Source organism: Siniperca chuatsi, linkage group LG5 (assembly GCF_020085105.1).
Source record: "Siniperca chuatsi isolate FFG_IHB_CAS linkage group LG5, ASM2008510v1, whole genome shotgun sequence".
NCBI classification, from domain to species: domain Eukaryota; kingdom Metazoa; phylum Chordata; class Actinopteri; order Centrarchiformes; family Sinipercidae; genus Siniperca; species Siniperca chuatsi.
Window position 1 is genome coordinate 29832580 of NC_058046.1, and position 19414 is coordinate 29851993.

At 37.6% G+C, this 19414-nt stretch overlaps 1 protein-coding gene and 1 long non-coding RNA gene across 2 annotated transcripts; both read right to left on the bottom strand.

Moving 5' to 3' along the window:
* Positions 1-1920: 1920 nt before the first annotated feature.
* LOC122876699 lies at positions 1921-8054 on the bottom strand. The gene is made up of 5 exons (XR_006378115.1): positions 7805-8054; positions 6363-6491; positions 6016-6128; positions 4598-4804; positions 1921-2833 (listed from the first exon to the last, which is right to left on the bottom strand). It is a non-coding gene; the product is annotated as an uncharacterized LOC122876699 (long non-coding RNA).
* A 2269-nt stretch (positions 8055-10323) lies between these two features.
* LOC122876698 (cytoskeleton-associated protein 2-like) lies at positions 10324-11261 on the bottom strand. The gene is made up of 2 exons (XM_044197326.1): positions 11062-11261; positions 10324-10512 (listed from the first exon to the last, which is right to left on the bottom strand). The coding sequence occupies exons 1-2, from the start codon at positions 11200-11202 to the stop codon at positions 10339-10341; spliced, it is 315 nt and encodes a 104-aa protein (XP_044053261.1). The 5' UTR covers positions 11203-11261; the 3' UTR covers positions 10324-10338.
* Positions 11262-19414: the final 8153 nt, after the last annotated feature.

Below are 19414 nucleotides of genomic sequence, written 5' to 3' on the forward strand. Positions count from 1 at the left end.
CATTGTTTTCACATTGTTATGATAGAAATTTCCATTATATTTTTTGCAGTTCTCAGCAGTGTATTGTGCCAGCTGTTGACACTCGGAAGTGATAAGAACAAATATTAAAACATGCACAAGAAAGATAACCCTGAAAAAACCCAAATATATTCTGTGTATGAACTTCGGATGGCCTCCAGTAGTTATGTAACGTCTGCTCATTTAACTGGTTCCCTGTGTCTGTTCTAATGTGTTGCTCTTTTAACTTTTCATGCAAGATTTCCAGTTAAGGAGTTGGTATTTAACTTGATCTCAGTAGAATGAAGGTGAGGCAACATGCACAGCTGCAGGTAGTGTTGAGGTGTGGAGCTCTGGTATTTCCAACTGCTGCCAACTCATACTTGCAACTATGCACAAAACAGTTAGCTGGGAGAGAAAGCGAAGATTTAATACTAAACTAATGATTCATTAAACTGTAAACAGGGAGGATCTAGGCCTGTGTGTTTCCCTTGGATTTTTATTGTTGTTGGGGTAGATATATGGGACACTAAAACACTAAAACCTCTTCTAAGCAGATAGATCAACCACATTTCATTTCACATTAAAACCTTGAAATAAAAAATAAAGTTGGGCCTGAGTTACATGTGTTTAGTGTGAATGCAGTCAAATAAAGGCAAATGTCAAAAAACTTGAAAACTCAACAAATGAAGTCATTGTTTTGTTTACAGATCATTTTCTGTTGTCAGGAATGAACCAGCGATGATAGGTGTTGTAAAAACACCTCCAGCTGATATTTAATAACTAAATATACCTGATGTATGAGTTATACTCAGAGAAGCCTCAGTTCATGAAGTATTAAAAATAAAAACTCATCTGCATTAGTCTGTCCTTCCAGCGTGTTCATGGAGGAATGTCCTGTTCCTCCCACCTACAGTACAGCATGTGTTTTGTCTTCAGAGTTTTGTAGGTTATACAACACAGCAGCCTATGGAAACAAGTATGAAGTGTTGTTGAGTTATTGTGCAATAAAGGTGTGGATTAGATTAGATATCTGTCAATTGTTAGAATTATCACAAAGTTATCAAGTTAACAATAAAATAAATTCATATGATATATATAATGCAAGGTTTAACACAGTATATGTATTTATGCAGAACAACAAACATATTTTTGCAGAATTACAAATGAAGGGATGCAACAAACTATCTACTGTATGCATTAAGATTTGGTGCCACTCTCTATCTTCTGTTGAGGCTGTCAGAGATGTTGATCACTATTAATGCTGTTTTTTTCTGTGTGTGTGTGTGTGTGTGTGTGTGTGTGTGTGTGTGTGTGTGTGTGTGTTAGTGTTGATGGCTTCATCACAGTTTTTCTCTATCTGGCATAATTCTAAACTTTTTGCAACTGATTCACCAGTATTTCAGGAGTCTTTGTGCCTCTTTAAGTTAAAAAAACTTATCCAGCAGTGATTATTACTATAACAAGATATAGCAATAAGATTTCCAATGATTTCCAATGGAGCAGCAAGCAAAGAGACAATATAACAACAAAACATCTGAACACTCCAGTGGCTGGAAACTTTCTTATACACACGACACCACCACCTTTATTTTTCTTTTTAATTTAACTTTTTTTGTCTCGTTCAGTATGTATGTCAGGTATGATTAATACAACAATAAATCCACATCTTAATATAATTCTCATTGGTGGAGCAAAGGATGTGAAAATCCACAGAACACATACAGTATAGTACATACCATTGTGGACGTGAACACACTAACACCCTAACACACACACATTCTCTCACCTTGGAGTTTTCCACACATATCTACAGCAAACATCATAACGGTGTGTGGGAAGAGAGCCAGAGTGACTCCATTAATCTAACCTTACTCACTAACCACTTCTCAAAATGTGTCTCACATGACTACCAGGACACCATTCACGACATAGAACTGTTTATTAAAAAATATAATCGTATTTACAGTCAAACTGTTAGCATAAAAATGACCAACAATACAATATATAAATAATATATAAAGCTTTTCTTTTCCAACACCAGCAAGACATGAAAAGGTAAGCAGCAACCCTTGATATGCATTGAACCTCACAGAGGGGGTGTTATGGAAAACATTAATTACCTTCAGGTTGGGTGGATTTAGCACTTGCAGGTTTTATCTAAATGCTGGTAAAGTATGAAGTTTCTTTAACTGCTGAACCAACTTTTTGACATGATGAAACTGATATTCACTATTTAACTGCTACTGTAACTCAATATCGGAATCATGCTTATAAACTAGTAGGTTTTGATCAAGCTAGGTAAGCATTACTGCCAGACAATCAGTGTAGTGTATCATGAATATTGTTGCATTAAAGAACCCCAAACAGCCAGTTTCAGTAGAGATTGATTAACTAGTGGAGCTCTAGTTAACCAAATACCTTTTGGTTAAACCAAACAGGTTTTGGGGAAAAAGAAACTCCGGCTTCACAGACATACAGTAGTCATACAAATGTGTCACGAAAATAAGATAATACCCCCTTCCCCACTTAAATAACAACACATCAAAAGAATTTGTGGAAAATGTTCACATTAAAGGGAAACTACCGATTTTACACATGAAGATCAGTTTACTATTCACATTGAGTACTACTACTGTTTTAATCTGTCTTTTCCAAGTCCCTCAACTTTACAAGAGTATCCCTTTAATAAAGTTTAACAAGAAGACACTTAGCCACCCAAGAATGACAAATTATCTAAAGAACTCCACTATGCGCTTGGTCCAGAGCTGGTAGAGTGTAGAGGGAGCAGGGAAATCTTGAGTTATGTGATAGAAGGTGAATCTCAGATGGGTCTCTGTGGAACAAACAACACACAGAAGAAGGGTAAAGGCCAGTCTATGCATAAATAGAGGCATGATGGTGAACCACACATTCAGATAGTGATTGGATGGATGAGATGGAGTGGGAGGCAGGACAAGGAGGAGAGGCTACACCAGAGTAAATGGCTTGAATGTGAAACGAGGGGGAAAATATGGAAAATGCTGGATAAAGAGGATAAAAGAGAAAAAAATGGATAAAGAGATTCAGAGACAATGTGTTCAGAAGTTCTTACAGGCTGCCGAAGGCAAAAGAGAGGAGAAGCAAAGTGAAGTGATACATTCTAATGAAGGCCAGGGTAACTTAAACTAACCAAACGCCAGGGGGCTGTGTATATGCACTGCTTGTTCCTGAAGACATTAACGTTTTTATTTGGAATACAAGGAAATGATTTCTTTGAGAATGAAAGTATGTATTGATGCCTCTGTTTGTCTTGTTTCCCTACATCACTGAGCACCTGTGAGTACATAAAGAGATCCAGAAGATCTGTTAATGGCATCCAGTTGTAATTAGCCTGCATTAACAATGAACTGTGGCATTTCAGTACAATTATATGTAATTGATTTCACTAAGCAAGGTATTTTTTGAACATGCTAGCGGCATGGCTCTGCGGATGGCAATGTCAGTCAGTCGGTCAGTCCAGCACTTTGGTCCAGACTGAAATATCTCAACAACTATTTGATGGGTTGACGTGAAATTTGGTACAGATATCTATGGTGCTCTAAGTTTTCACTTATCCAGTGAAATATGTCTTCAATATGGATTGGCACAAAATATGGCAGAGATATTCATGGTTCCCAGAAGATGGATGCTACTGACCTTGGTGATCCCCTGACCTTTCATCTAGGACCACATGAGGTTTACATTTGTGGTTTTGAGTGAAATGTCTCGACAACTATTGGATGGACTGCCATGAAATTTGGTACAGACATTCATGTCTCTCTCAGGATGAATTGTAATCACTTTGATAATCCTTTAACGGTTCATCTTGCGACAAATTGGTCTACATTTCAATTTGTCCAATACTTAGGTTTATGACTACCTGCCTGCAAAACTAATTACATTCCCATTGGCCTCAGCTGTGCTTTGTGTTTCGTGCTATTTAGCATATGTTAATATGCTAACACACTAAACTAAGATGGTGACCATGGTAAACATTATATCTGCTTAGCACTAACATTTAGCTCAAAGCACCACTGTGTCCTTGAGCCGCTAGCATGGCTGTAGACTCTTAGTCTTGTTTCTGTTATTCAGAAACTGTTGAAAAGTGCTAAAATTACAAAGTATTTTTAAATTGTAAGCTATGAATTACACTGAAGTGGTGCTGTGCCCAATGTCTATTTTGTTTTTATTTGACCAGCACGTGAAGTAAAAGCCTTCTTTTTTCCTGTCGCTGTGCTGTGCTGTATCTTTATGTATTTATTTTATTAATTCAAGCCATGCATGGTGTCAGTTAAACAATTTAGTTTAGCTGAATCTCATTTAGTATTGTGACAATCTATCACAGCTACAGAGATAAAAGTTTGACATTCTACAGTATGTTAGTAGGTGGTGATGGGTGTACCAGCATACCAACCGAGCACATAGAAATTTACAGTCTGGAGTGCTTATTCCCCAGTGTAAAAATATTCTATTTTTAAACTGGAAAAACATTTTCAAAACAGGGAAAAGTAGATGCAATATAGAACATAAAAAATGAGTAAAATACAAAATAACTTTGTTAAGAATAATGAAAACATACCTATACATTTGTGACTGGAATCCCATGTTCACCTAGGACAAATTTGCTTTGCCTTTTATTAATTAAACTTGTTGACAGGTATTTCCTGGGATGGACCACAGATTGCAGGGTGTAATGTTCACTGCCTTTCTCGTCTACCTTCTCAAACCAGTGACTCTCATTGATAGCATCAGTGGCTAGAATGACATTATTGACAGTCATCTCCAACTGTGAACACACAAAACACAATGTTTGGTCATGTTTTGGGCCCATTTTTGGCAGAAAGAAGCAAGGAATGTGCACATTCAATATTATCAGTTTTTCAGTTACTTTTTCTTTAATTTGCCACCTATAATGAGCCCTTTCAAGTAACGTTGAACCTTGCAGAAATCAGCTGTGGTCAGAGATGGAGGCAGACGGGTGGCCAGGGTGGCCACACCTGAAAACTGAGTGGCCGTTTTTCTAAATGTTTTTAAATTGTCACAGGCTGTCAGCTTGCTTTCACAGCAGTTACAACAGAATCAAACAGTGAGGAGTTTTAATGGCATGGAAAACCTAATCAAAATGTCCATATCTAGATAGATATCCATTATATCCCAAACAATTTAATTGTTTACATGAAATTATTGCTTAATAAAGTTGCATAGGTGCATATTTACTTTAACTGACTCTCCTGGTTTATTTAATAATGATATACTTTATGTTAGGGCCATCAGCTTTAATGATCTCAACTTTGTTTCCAAGAAATCCTGTTTTGTCTGTCAGTTTGCCATGGCAGACGGGTCTAAATACTACTACTAATACCCCTGAGCCTCGGCTGCCGTTACTATGGAGAAGAAGCTAGTCAAAGGCAAGTATCAGAGCAGTAGCAAGTTCAAAACAACAAAACAGGGCGCCATAATTGCTGAATTAATGGAACATTGAACACAGTTCAAAATAACTGAAAAAGGAAATTGATTAATAAGTAGCAGATTGTAAAATCAGTTTTAAACAGCACAATCTTAGTGGTGCACGTGACAGAATTTTAAGCTCAGTGATTGGATGATTCTTGCTAAAATTATCCTTGGGAGTCGTAGTTAACTTCTCCCCCAAAGTTTTTATGTACACAGGCTTGCACCTTCAACTTTTTATCAAAAAACCTGATATTTTCTAACACAGTTGTTCATCTTTTGTACTGATGATTTAACCAGGTGAGTTTCATGTTGAGCCATAGAACTGCTCCAACTGTGAGTCACCTAACATTGTCCATGGGAGAAAAAAAACTTTTGGAACCAGGTGTGCCCGAAAACAGTTCCTCCCATTTTGTAACTCTATACTGCTTCCACCTCAGTCCTTGCATGTAATCATGTTGGACTTGTGAGCAGATCTCTGCATTGTTATATATATATATATATACACAGATTATATACATACTGTACATTCTGGATATTGCTATTTACCTGCACGGAGTCTTCATTCACCTTTGGTAAATAGTAACCATTTACATGATGGAATTGTAAAGCCATCTGGTTTCTCTCGTTCCTTACACGGGTGCATATTGTCACTGAAGGTGCTAAGGAAAGAAGCAAGACAACATATTTACTTTGTATCTGAGTCTATTAAACTTGTCATAGTAATCCTTAATCATTCAAAAATAGATCGCTGCAAAAAGTCCTATATAAAGACTTTGAATGGCACAATCAGAATGAGTGTAATACATAGATCAGTGGGGCATTAAATTTGTCCCTTTGCAAAACAGTTAATCTGTTATTTTGAAATCTTTGTGGTCATTAGAAAAAAGTTGTACCCGTTTGAAAATCAACAGCACACAGTGTCATTGTCTCATCCAAATTCATGACTGTCACATATTTCCCTTCTTTGATCTTCAGAGCACATTGCTTGCTAGTGGGGGCCATGCTGTCTCCTTAGGGGCGTTCTGACATGAGAAGAAAGATAGAAAAACCTTTAATAAGTCAGAAACACAATCTGCAGTACTTAAAAAACTTCATAAACTCCAGTTTTTACATTGTACAAAAGTGTTCCATTTGAATAGTGGGAAAAAAACGTTTGTCTTCACACGTATCTCACTCTTTATTTGTAGTCTCAGCTGTTTATTACGTTTCAACTATGAAAACTCTGAATGTTTTGGGGCTTGTGGTGAAACTTGAATGGTCACTTTGGATCACTACTTGTCAAGGCTCCCAACAACTTTGCTTGCAGCAGTGTGGAGTAGACCATTGTTTAAGCAGATCAAGTGGCTCAGTGAAGTTTTGGCACTCATTTTGGCATGAAAATGTGCTGCTCAGTACGACTCTCACCACAAATTCAAGCACAAAGAGTCATTTTTGCATGTACAGACCTCTCCAAATTCACAGCAAACCTTTCGTGTATTTTTCATTTTCATGTACTACCACTTTTCATTATGGATTAATCTGATGGTGATTATGGTGTTGTTCAATCAAGTTGTTTGTTTTGTAAAACATAAGAAAACGGTGAGAAAGATCTTCAAAGGTTTTCCGACTAACAGTCCAAACCGCAAATGCTTTTCAATTTAGGACTAAAGATTCATTGACTAATAGTTTTAAGCTTGTTGTTGAGTAGTTTAGGTTTTTACAATGCATCATATTTTAAAAGTTATTTATATGTTTTGAAAGTAAAATCTTAATTTGTTTAGTAACTATAGCTGTCAGATAAATGTAGAGGCGTAAAATGTACAATATTTCCCTCTAAAATGTAATAGGCCTATATACTGTAAGTATAAAATGTCATGAAATACTCAAGTAAAGTACAAGTATCTAAATTCCACCACTGCAATAACTAACAGGAGCCTTTGAGTACATTTTGCTAATATACTTAAGATTTTTTATAAAGGACTTGAACTGCAATGCTGTATTTTAACATTGTGTGAAGGTTCGAATACATATTCCCTCACTGCAAAACAGATTAGGAACACTGAGACGCATAGGAAAACAAAATAAAGTTAGGATACTTTTAATTTTAGCATTAACAAAGTGAAAATATTTAGATTAGATTAATTCATTAATTAGATTCCTCACTAAAACTTCTCCTGCAGATGGGAATTATTACACCTATTATGCTACAGAATAAAGTGTGAGATGCATGCAGCTTGGCAATAAGTCGTGCATTAACTTTACCTCACTTTATTACACACACAATCTTAAAGACTGGTCAAAGGAAGAGTGATGCAGAGCTAATCTGCATGTTGGAAGTAATGCAATAGTCACTTACCCTCAGCGATAAAGTCTTGTGAAGCTGGGAAGTCGAGCCTGTGGTTTACAGCAGAAAGCGTGTCGGTGTTTGCTTCTCAGACTGCAGGGACTGGAAACTATTTAAAGAGATGGATCTGCTCACTGACGCAGGCGCAGTCTGTGCCAGGAGGACACGACAGTGGGATGGACCGAAACATATTTCACAACACAAAATTAAGCCTGGGAAATCATCTGTCCCATGACGATGCAGAGAAATTGTGCTTATCTGAGAGTAACTGTATTTCTTTCTTTCCATTTTTTTGCATTTTATTTTTACTGTAATTTTCGAGCCACGTCTTTATCTCTCCTCGTTGCAGCCTTGCTATACAGAACAAACCTGTTGTAAACTGATAAGGAGTCCAAAGTTTACAATGCTGATTTAACCCTGAGTGGTTGCTGGGTATACAAAGCCAGGTCACTGACGCCTAAAAAGCAGGCGACATTTACATTAAATCTATGTTTATATTTAATATTCTCTATGGAATCAAAACGGAAAGAACAAATAATTAAAATAGAAATCACCATAATGTTGCAGCAAAGACTGGTGCAGCTCACGTAAGTATTTCAGGTGAACAACAGTCATAATTAGGGACTGTCAGAGCAAATGACGGAAGATTTGTCACTGTCAACAGACCGCAAAGAAATGCGCATTCCCTCGGCCGTCAACACATGAGCAATGTATCTGTAAGAGTGATGTCTGAGGAATACTGTTCTTTAAATACAACACCAAAAAGGTTTAGAGTTATAGTTCCTTTCCGATGACCTGTTAAACTGCATGCTGGACAGGTAGAATTTCAGGTGGATTATGATTGAAATGCCCCTTTAAATTGCCGAATTTACCGACAAAAAAAAGCTATTTGGCTTTAGGTTTTTCATGGAGAGAGGAAGCTGACTCACATCAGAATAATCATCTACCTCAAATTCCTCATCTGAAAAAGATGGAGGGGTAGCTACATTGGTTTGTGTTACGTGCTTCAAGTCACTTTATCAATATACCAACACTACCATATTTTCTCAACTTTGAATGAGTGCTTTGAGTGCCTAAACATTCATAAAAAAGTTTTACGTGCTTATAATAAGGCAATATGAATACAATCTTCTATCTTAATATATGTAATTTTACATTGAGACATCAATATGTATTGTGAGGTAGCAAATCTTTTGGAAAATCAGTTGAGAAATAGTTTATAGATCAAATAAGCAGGCTAACCCAGTGAATATAAATAAAGGTATTTCACAGCTGGCTTATTAATATATAGACATATATGTCTCGACATACACATTTTCTCTAAAACAACATAAGGTCAGTTCTCGCCATATGACGATCTTATAGAATATGATGCGTGGCTGTATATTAAACTACCCAACAAAAGTATATAGAGTAGTTAAAATGAGCTCAACCTTAAAGCTGGACTGCGGGACTTTTACATGTAAATGAATGTAGATTTTATTCGAGCCCCTGAGTTCACACAATGGTGATTAAGCCTGCACCGCCAGATAAATCTCTCTGTATTTCACAGTATATGGAGTTTTTAAATCTGGTGTCTGTGGCGACATTCCCGCTGGCGCACTGGTAATGATGTGTTTTAACCAGCAATGACTGGTTTGAAAAAAAAAAAGTAAATTGGAGAAAATGATTATATTATTGAGCATTGTTTATTGTTTATTTTGTTTATTATGATTGTATAGTTTGTGTTAATATTTTTGGCAAGTAGTAGTGTATGCAGTCTGTCAATAAAGCCACTTGAATTGATATTGATCGGAGTTGACCAACTCTCCCTCTACATGGCTCTGGAGCAACCTAGTGACATTAGGCTACAGCATCTAGGAGTAAAACCTAAGAATCACCCAAGAAAAGTTTCAAATGCTCCAGAAAAACAAGAAACTCAGCATTCAGAAGAAGGATTACTGTCAAAACATGAAAGAGATGGACAAGGAGGACAAACACAGATAACCACTGGTGTAGCTTTAGCTTGTCCTTGATGGAGAGCGCTGTGAGAAGAGAAGGACTGAGGGCAGACACAGATGTGGCGTTACTGCTGTTGGACAGGTTGGTAAAATATTTGGAGTAGGCTATGTTGCTATTACATTTTCTCAACCTAAATAATGGATTATTGTCTTGGAACTGAGGATATTTATCTGTATTTTTGTAACTATTTCTGAACAGGAGCCTGGGGCGAGCTCACCTGTAGGCATACATTATTAGCAAGCATCAACAGTGTTCATGTAATTACTTTTAGTGCCAGAAGGGGGAGACAAACGTTCCGCACTGCTGCTTTAAACATCTACAGCAGTAAAATGCAACACACACATTAATGCAGCAGTAATATTAATCCAGAAACATCATATGTAATAGTAAAACACTGACAGGGACCATTTGTTCCCCAGGGACACACAATGCATTTTGGTGAGTAACACTGAATGTAAGCATAACTTCTGTTTGTTTACACAAAAACTCCATAGGCATCTTTAGGAACTGTGCAAAACTCTGTCTAAATGTCTAAAGTTTGAATATCATGGATGTCTTACCTCCAACACAACACCAACAGCCTCTTCAAACATGGGCAGGACATCCAGGTTGCCCTCCTGCTCCATCAGGCGGGCCTGACAGATCCAGTATTTGGCAAACTTCTGGGACACTGCCGGCAGCCGTGAGAGAACCTCCTTCACCTGATTTGGAGGGCAACCCTGCGGGTGTGAGGCAGGCTCACATCAAACTCAAACACTGAAAGACAGGGCATCAGTATGCTCCACCCAAAGTGCTTATCGTATGGTCAAACAGCATCTGAAACCCCTCACCTCACATCTCTCCGACGATATCGATCATTTCTCTAACTTTCCTAATCCGACACTTACACCCTTATCACACAGTGATTGGCCAGGTGTGTGGAAAAAACAAAGTAAGCAGGGTTTGAACTTCTCTCTGAAGCTCTCTTTTTCATTCTGTTCACAGCTATTTTGGTCACTTTTCGTGTGAACAAACAGGTGCAACACTATGAATGCCTTCCAAGAGAGACTGTAAAAGTGGGCATAGTTAAACGATTATCATGTCTCACCCCTCTGTATAATGGCAGGCCTCTTGTCAGCCTTCAAGTTTGGCCATTCGGAGCAGTCAAAAACTAGTTCTTTTCGAGTATACCCCGCCTAAAATGGGTTTAACTTATTATCTCATTCCCACATAATGTCTATACAGTGAGGGATTACATCACAAAACAAATCTCTCACTCCATGACATACCTCTCCAAGCAATTTGATGCAATCAGCCAGGGATCTGTCCACAGCACAGATGAGGGAATGGGCCTCGTCTTCCTCCTTCATGGTAGCCCAGAAAGGCTGGGGCACGGCCACAGTGCGCCTGACCTGAGGTTTCACCGGCATTGGAGGACGTTTGTAGGAAATGCCCTTGGCTTCCCGCCATTCCTGTAGTATTCTCTTTGAGACCAAATGATAGAGCAGATGGTGCAGTTAAAAGTCAACCTTTTATTTGAGTTAGTTTTGGGGGGTTTTGGACATTATTATTATATTTTGATTTGCTTAGAACTTCTATTCCTGTGTGCACTGACGTGATAGTGAGCAGCTGTAACAAAAGAGTTTCCCCTCGGGGATCAATAAAGTATTTCTGATTCTGATTAGACAGCACAGCAGAGTGGAATGGCATAGATCCTAGGACAAACTGGGGATGACACCTTCAACATTGTATTCTGGACGCCCAAAACTCGATTGGTTGATAATTAGAGGGACAGACCAAACCTCTAGGAAAATCATCTCCTTGTTGCACATTTTGATGGCACTTTAGACGTCCGAGTCTGAGTATGCTTTTATCTTGTACTTAACAATTTTATTGTCCTAATTAGCAAACAAAATAGCATATAGGGGTGTGAGAGGAGATTTGAGTATTGTAAATACACTTAATATTTTGCATATTGAGGTGGATCATTAATATTTTTGAGTGAGTTTGTCAATCTAACTTCAGTTGTTTTTATATTTCTGTTTTTACAGGGCACACACAGGCATGATGAAATGCGTGTTGCATCATCGCTGAGAGCTATTCTGGATCGTTGACAGTGGCTCCTCTGATTCAGCAACACCAATGCCAAGCTGCTGTCAGAGGTGTATTACAAAATCCTTGTGATTCACCTCAAAATAACAACAGCGAAAAGGGGTTTCATAATTTAAAACTATCCAAAATAGTACAAATGAACCCACCAGCCATTTGAGAATTGCTCCCTCTAGTGGCCAACAGGGAAAGTGGCCTTGAATGCTATGTCTACTGTGTGAACTGTGTGACTGTGTGTCTGGAGGTGGAAATACAATGAGTATGCATGGATATGAGTTAACCAGAGCAGGAGGACATTCATTTGACTGAAGAACATTCTGGAATTCATAAAATTGAACAATTATGTATCATATATATTTTTTACATCCTATTTTAGGATATTATATATAGGACATTAGTTATTATATTGAAATAAAATACATAAATACAGGTTAAAAATGTCAGGTTTTCAGAATTTCGAGTGCAAGAGTCTGTTAAAGTACAGTACAGTAAGTTAAGTAGTTGGGTTAAAAGCCTATCAACTGCCCAGTGGACTCAAAATGTAATACATTTGATTCCTAATGATGCTTTCTGTAGAGCACTGAAAAACAAACCTTTTAAATTTGATAAAATGTGGGATTCTATTTTGAACTATCTTGGACCACATAAATCATAGTCAACAGTTAAGGGCCTGTCTGGGCTTGCTTCTAGAGCCAAGAACGACTGATCTAGTATATCTACTTAGAGTGCGTGCATATGCACAATGATAGGTGAAATGTATGACTTACTATATATTGTGTAGCTAACTGCTGAATTTTATTTTAAAGTGTTTAAATGTTCTGTGCCTACCATGAAAGGTAGCAATATATTGTTGCAAACTTGATGAAAAGTCAATAAATACATAATTTAAAAAGCAAAAAGTTGAGGGGAGTAAGGGGAAACCACAGAGGTATGTTCATCTAATATAGATGAAAGAACTTCAATGATGACGTTGGTGTATAACATCTGGTCTGAGTGCATAGTTAAACACAGGGATCCAAAAAAACATTCTGCCACTTTTTAAAATGCTTTTAGCATGCCTGGAAAAGAGCAATATTACAAAAGAAAATGTTACAAGTGGGAACAATAACAGTAAATAAAAGGTTGAAATCAGCAAAGTAAATCAGGTCGCCATCATTCTTAACTTCACTTACATCAATTAATGCATCCATGATCTTTTGTGACATGTAAGATCTGATAAAAACACAACACAAAAAAAATTGTTTAAACATTTAAACAAGCCAATCAATTAGAACATTTTATGTGATTTTGCCCCCATTTGCCATATCATGATATACTATACTGATATCAGAGAATATTCATATTATTGTGATATTATTATCAACTGTATTGCCCATCCCTATAAGAGATAAGAGCACATACTTTTGTATAGGCTAGGCCCCACAGTTCCAATAGTGTTCATCAAAGTTTTATGAAGACCCTTTCCTGACCACGCCCTTTGTGCACAGTGGGATCCATAAAACATTTTCCCAGAGAAGTGTGGAAAAACTCTACTGGCTTGCACAGAGGTCAAATCTCAACCCCATCCAAACATTTTGGGATAAAATGAGCGGCCAATCAGCCCTGGGGTGCCAGGCGCAAAGAAAACCACCACGGTACTGTATTCCCTGTCTTCAAACTGACCAAGGGTCCTGGACCCATTGGCTCTGCAGTGTGCAGCCCTGTTTTACACAGTCTATGGAGCAGCCTCACGCAAGGTGAGCAGATTAAAGTAGTTGTGAGTAAACACTAAAATAAGGTAGAGAATTAAGTAGAATTAAAGCGGTGAAATAAGAAATAACCTACTAGAAATAATGAAATATAGAAATGTGTTCTCAATATTTTCAAATAAAATACATAAATTACCTTTGCCACAAATATCAGCCGATATATCTGTTTTTTGTAAACTCTCAAATATCTATCAGCCTCATAAGTCTAGTATCAGTCGGTCTATTCCTTAATGTCTGTGAAGTACCTTTATTTCTATTCACTGGATAAGCCTTAAACAGACACTCCCTCCTGCTTATTTGATCTATAAACAGTTTCCCAATTGATTTTCCAGAAGATTTGGTTTATCACAATATATATCTATCTGTATATGTAAAATTACATATATTAAGATGGATGATATTCATATTGCCTATCACATATGTCATTATATACATTATAGTGCTGTCACAATATAAAATGTCCATATTAGAGGACTTCTATTCTATTCATATTGCCAACCTCTAGTCAGTGTATGAAAGAGATATTAGGAAATCGTTATGTCATTTAAAAATATTATTTTGGCCAGTATTATCCACTACAAAAGTTTAATATCAGCACTTGCTTAATTAAACTGCTGGTCATATACAAAATCAGACTTTTGTTATAGAAATATTTGCTTTGTAATCAAAAATGTCCGATCTAGTGTATTGATGAGCAGCTTGAGCAACAATACTAGCATTTGGCTTGACCTCTCAGTCTATCATCTTTAAGTTTCAGTGTGCTCCTGAGAGTCAGAGAAAAGAAACTTATTTCAGCCAACCTTTACCTGTCTATTGATGGTAGATAAGTAAGGATGTTATAGACATGCTGTCACATGTATGACTAATATATGGAAATAAAGTTAAAAAAAATGGTAATGTGTTTTTAATATAAGAGTTTCATGTTATGGACAAATACTGTTTTTTGTGAATAGTTTTATCACGTTTTGGCTCATCTTAGAAGCTTATCCCAGAAATCTTGCATAAATATCTTCTCAGACTCGAGATGTGTAATATCTAGACATAAATACATTAGCCATAGTCTTCTGTTCTGCAATATTAAACAAGGAGTTTCACCTTGTCTAACGTATTTTAGTATGGTGCAATCACAGCACGATGGTGCAATCCCAGCCAAAGATGAAATCTTGATCTCCAGTGACATCTTTAAGTGAGAGTTTTTCCATGTTCGTCACTGTGTCTAACATTAAGACAGCCATTTACATTGCCATTAAGGCTGTTCAAATGATCAGAGAATATGCAATTCAATTCAATTCAATTTTATTTATATAGCACCAATTCATAACAGAAGTTATCTCATTGCACTTTTCCTATAGAGCAGGTCTAGACTGTACTCTTTATAATATTAATTACAGAGACGCAACAAACACCCCATGAGCAAGCATTTGGCGACAGTGGCAAGAAAAAACTTCCTTTTAACAAGCAGAAACCTTGGACAGAACCTGACTCAATGGTGGGCGGCCATCCACCGCTGTCTTGTTAGGTTTTGAGAGAGAGAAAGAGAGAGAGAGAGAGAGAGAGAGAAGGGAGAGGTTTGGGGAGAGGGATAGGGAGGCACAATGCAACGACCACATAGAATTAATTTTTTTATATAGTAGAATAGTAATTGTAGTGTTAATATTTAATACATTACTAATAATAGGAATGACAGCTCTAGGAAGAACAATGTCAGCATCAGTAACAGAGCTAATAACAACAACTGTAGAAGCAGTTGTCGAGCAGGAACACGGGGGCAGCAGGCGGCCCACAACCACAGATCCAGACTCTGCAGCTCCGGAGGCAGAAATACCTGCTGAAAGCGACAGAAGGAGAGAGGAGAGAAACAAGAAAGCACAGAACTACGGGAGAGAGAAGATGTTGAGTTAGTAACATGCAGTAATGGGATAAAAATGCTTACAGAGCGAGAGGAGGAAAGAGGTGCATCATGTGAAGTTTCCCGGCAGTCTAGGCCTATAGCAGCATAACTAAGGGATGGTTCAGGGCTCATCTGAGCCAACCCTAACTATAAGCTTTATCAAAGAGGAAAGTCTTAAGCCTACTCTTAAATGTGGTGATGGTGTCTGCCTCCCAAACCCAAACTGGGACCTGATTCCACAGGAGAGGAGCTTGATAACTGAAGGCTCTGGCTCCCATTCTACTTTTGGAGACTCTAGGAACCACAAGTAACCCTGCATCCTGGGAGCGCAGTGTTCTAGTCGGGTAATAAGGTATTTTGAGATCTTTAAGATATGATGGTGCCAGACCATTAAGAGTTTTTTAGGTGAGGAGAAGGATTTTAAATTCTATTCTAAATTTTACAGGGAGCCAGTGCAGAGAAGCTAATATTGGAGAAATATGATCTCTTTTCCTAGTTCTTGTCAGTACACGTTCTGCAGCATTCTGGATCAACTGGAGAGTCTTAAGGGACTTATTCGGGCAGCAGGATAATAAGGAATTGCAGTAGTCCAGCCTCGAAGTAACAAATGCATGGACTAGTTTTTTGGCATCATTTTGAGACAGGATGTGCCTGATTTTTGCAATATTACGTAGGTGAAAGAAGGCAGTCCTTGAAGTTTGTTTCATGTGGGATCAAAGATTACTCTGAGGTTCCTTACGATGCTGCTGGGGGCCCGGGCAATGCCATGTAGAGTAACTATAGCTTTAGATAATTTGTCTCGGAGGTGTTTGTGACCAAGTACAATAACTTCAGTTTTGTCAGAGTTTAACATCAGAAAGTTGCAAGTCATCCAGGTCTATATGTCCTTAAGGCATGCCTGAAGTTCAGTTAACTGGTTAGTTTCATCTGGCTTGATCGATAGATATAATTGGGTATCATCTGCATAGCAATGAAAGTTTATGGAGTGCTCTCTAATAATACTGCCTAGAGGAAACATATATAAGATGAATAGAATCGGTCCAAGCACAGAACCTTGTGGAACTCCGTGACTAATTTTGGTGTGCACAGAGGACTCACCGTTAACATTGACAAACTGAGATCGATCTGATAGATAAGATTTAAACCAACTTAGTGCAGTTCCTTTAATAGCAATTACATATTCCAGTCTCTGTAATAGGATGTGATGGTCAATGGTATGCACCTTGTTAGCTCAATATAAATTGAAGTTAATTATCCAAACTATGTTGCAGAGAGTGGTGTTTCATCTCGTGCAGCATTCTGTAAATATGGGAGTAAGCAACTAACTAGCAATGGAAAGAAAAAGAAATATAATAAGCAGCAACCTACTGAACAAATGATGACTTGTGCTTATCAATGTAACACATCCTCTTTATTCATTAAGTTATAACGTAATTCCTCCACTACACTCAAACTATGCGACAACTGAACTTAAACATAGCTGGTACAAGGTCTGACTGCATGTCACTCTAGTTAGTTTGTTAAGCATTATTTATTCAAAAAGTCTCATTAAGATCAAGATCTCTTTTACAAGAGGTACCTGAAACACACTAATTAAATAAATAGCAATCACAAATTTAAATAAAAATATCGGTTAGTAGAATTTTACAGGTTCTCAGAGGAATTAGTCTCACACTTCAGTTTACTTTGCAGGTCATTCCAGTAGTAAGGCGCACAGTAGCAGAAACCAGTTCAGTTGGTATGAGGAATTTCTAAGCATAATCTTTCATGTAATCTGGTATTGTGGTTGTTTACGCAGAACTCAACCAAGAATGTTTATAGTATTTCTGCAACTTGAACAGAATGATCGCCCCTGCCCTCCACTCAGTCTTCACCCACCTTCAGAAGAATCAAAATGCTGTTTGTTGATTTCAACTCAGCATTCAACACAATCTCCCCTTTGAAACTGATTTAACACTCTGGGCTTGAGTATCACACTCTGTAATTGGATATTGGACTTCCTCACAAACAGACCTCAGACAGTTTGGCTTGGCGGTCACACCTCCTCCACTCTAGTGCTCAACACTGGAGCCCCTCAGGGCTGTGTGCTCGACATGGAGACAACTCTGTTGTGAAGTTTGCGGTTGATACAACCATCATTGGCTGGATTTCAAACAATGATGAGACGCTCAGAAACGGCTGTGTCTTATTCCCGTGCCAAATTCTTATTAACTTAATAAGAAAGCATCCTGACTGGAAACAAAACAAACTGGCATGGGATGTGCACAGCACTACACACAGGGCGTGGAGTAGTTTATTATTAGAGACTATTTCCTAATGGGCCATATTCCCTTTTATTTTTACTACCTTTGGTGCGGGCTGTAGTTTGGCCATGATAGATAGTATAGTAGATTGTATTCTAGTATTCTAGTTCTGTCTTGAAAGGAGAAACCAGTGTTTGTCTGTTCTGGGCTACTGTAGAAATATGGCAGTGCACCATAGCGAACTTTGTGGAAGAAGACCTGCTCCCTCTGTAGATATGTGTAGACATATTTTTGATTCATATTTTTAGGTGATTACACACTAATGAAAACATACTTATGAATATTATATTCCATTTCCATTGCCATATTTTACCAATAGATCCCCCTAAATCTAACACACTGGTCCTATAAGACCTTTATCACTTCAATTGATATTGAACTGTGAGGTGCATACGACTTAAATGCACAGTATGGCTTCCAGCAGTTTTCGATTGTGAATTTGTAAAAGATCTAGTCAAAGCTTACAGAGAAGACCTTGTAGCATAAGAGGAGAAATTATTTGTGGATGGAAGGTGCTCACTAATCTCTAGTTGTAGTTACTTTTTGTACTCTTTCATTTGTTAATTAAATTTGAACTGAGAAGTGACTTATAGACTCCTGCTGAAATGTCTCCACTGTTGATATGAGCATTACAATGTTGGCATGGTCTTGAATTTGTGTTATGGTGTGTTAGCAAGACATTATGATTTCAACCAATTTTTCAGTGCCCATTCAAAACTTTTGGGATTTGCCTCAAGACAGACCACATACAGCCTAGTCTAGGACCAAAAACAATCCCCAATGTAGATTACCCATTAACCATTGTGTTCTTTAATCCAGGACTGAATCCATGCTGCTTTTCATGCTCCTCCATCTGATAAATGATGCTACATCTAAGAGGTCAGACAAATTCTTTGAAGCTGCAGGCATCTCAAAATTCCTCTTAGTGTGCGTATACTTGAGACAATACCATCTACTCTGTAACAACTGAATATTGGTGTCTCAACTCAGGCATGACATAAAACTTGATACAAAATTAAAGATGTAATTGTACTGTATAAAAACATCACACACTACACAATTTTTTTTGTCATAATGAAAACCTTGAAAACAATTCTGCATAAAATGTTTGTACTGTGTATAAAATGTTACTGTATGTCTTGCCAAACACTGCTATACTGTATCTTATCCTATTATTTCATGATTCTTATACTTGATGTCGTTTAATTATCCTCAATGGTGTTTAGTCATGTTTCCTTGATGCAAACACAGATAATACCTGCATGATTCACATCAATTTTGGTAAAAGTATTGTCATTTTCACTTGTAGCTCTAATTCATAGGTGTGTCACTTACATCACTGCGCACCATTTAAAGGTGTGGCGAAACCACTTCAGTTTCATGTCGTGTCATATACTCTGTTTCAGTCAGATGCTTACGAAATAAGCCCTGCATTTTCTTTAGCATAACGGTTGCGAAATTCCAGTTTGCTGATTAACAGTCACACGTTTCTTACAACGTGAAACATGCGCAGATGCCCAACAATTGATTGGCCTCTTTTTTGATACTGGCTGTTGTATAGGGGAGTCCACGTGTGAGATAACAATGAATA

Coding starts and splice junctions, on each gene's coding strand:
- LOC122876698 (XM_044197326.1), bottom strand. CDS start 11,202: ATGCCGGTGAAACCTCAGGTCAGGCGCACTGTGGCCGTGCCCCAGCCT. Junction 10,513..11,061: donor GCATCAAATTGCTTGGAGAG/GTATGTCATGGA, acceptor TCACACCCGCAG/GGTTGCCCTCCAAATCAGGT.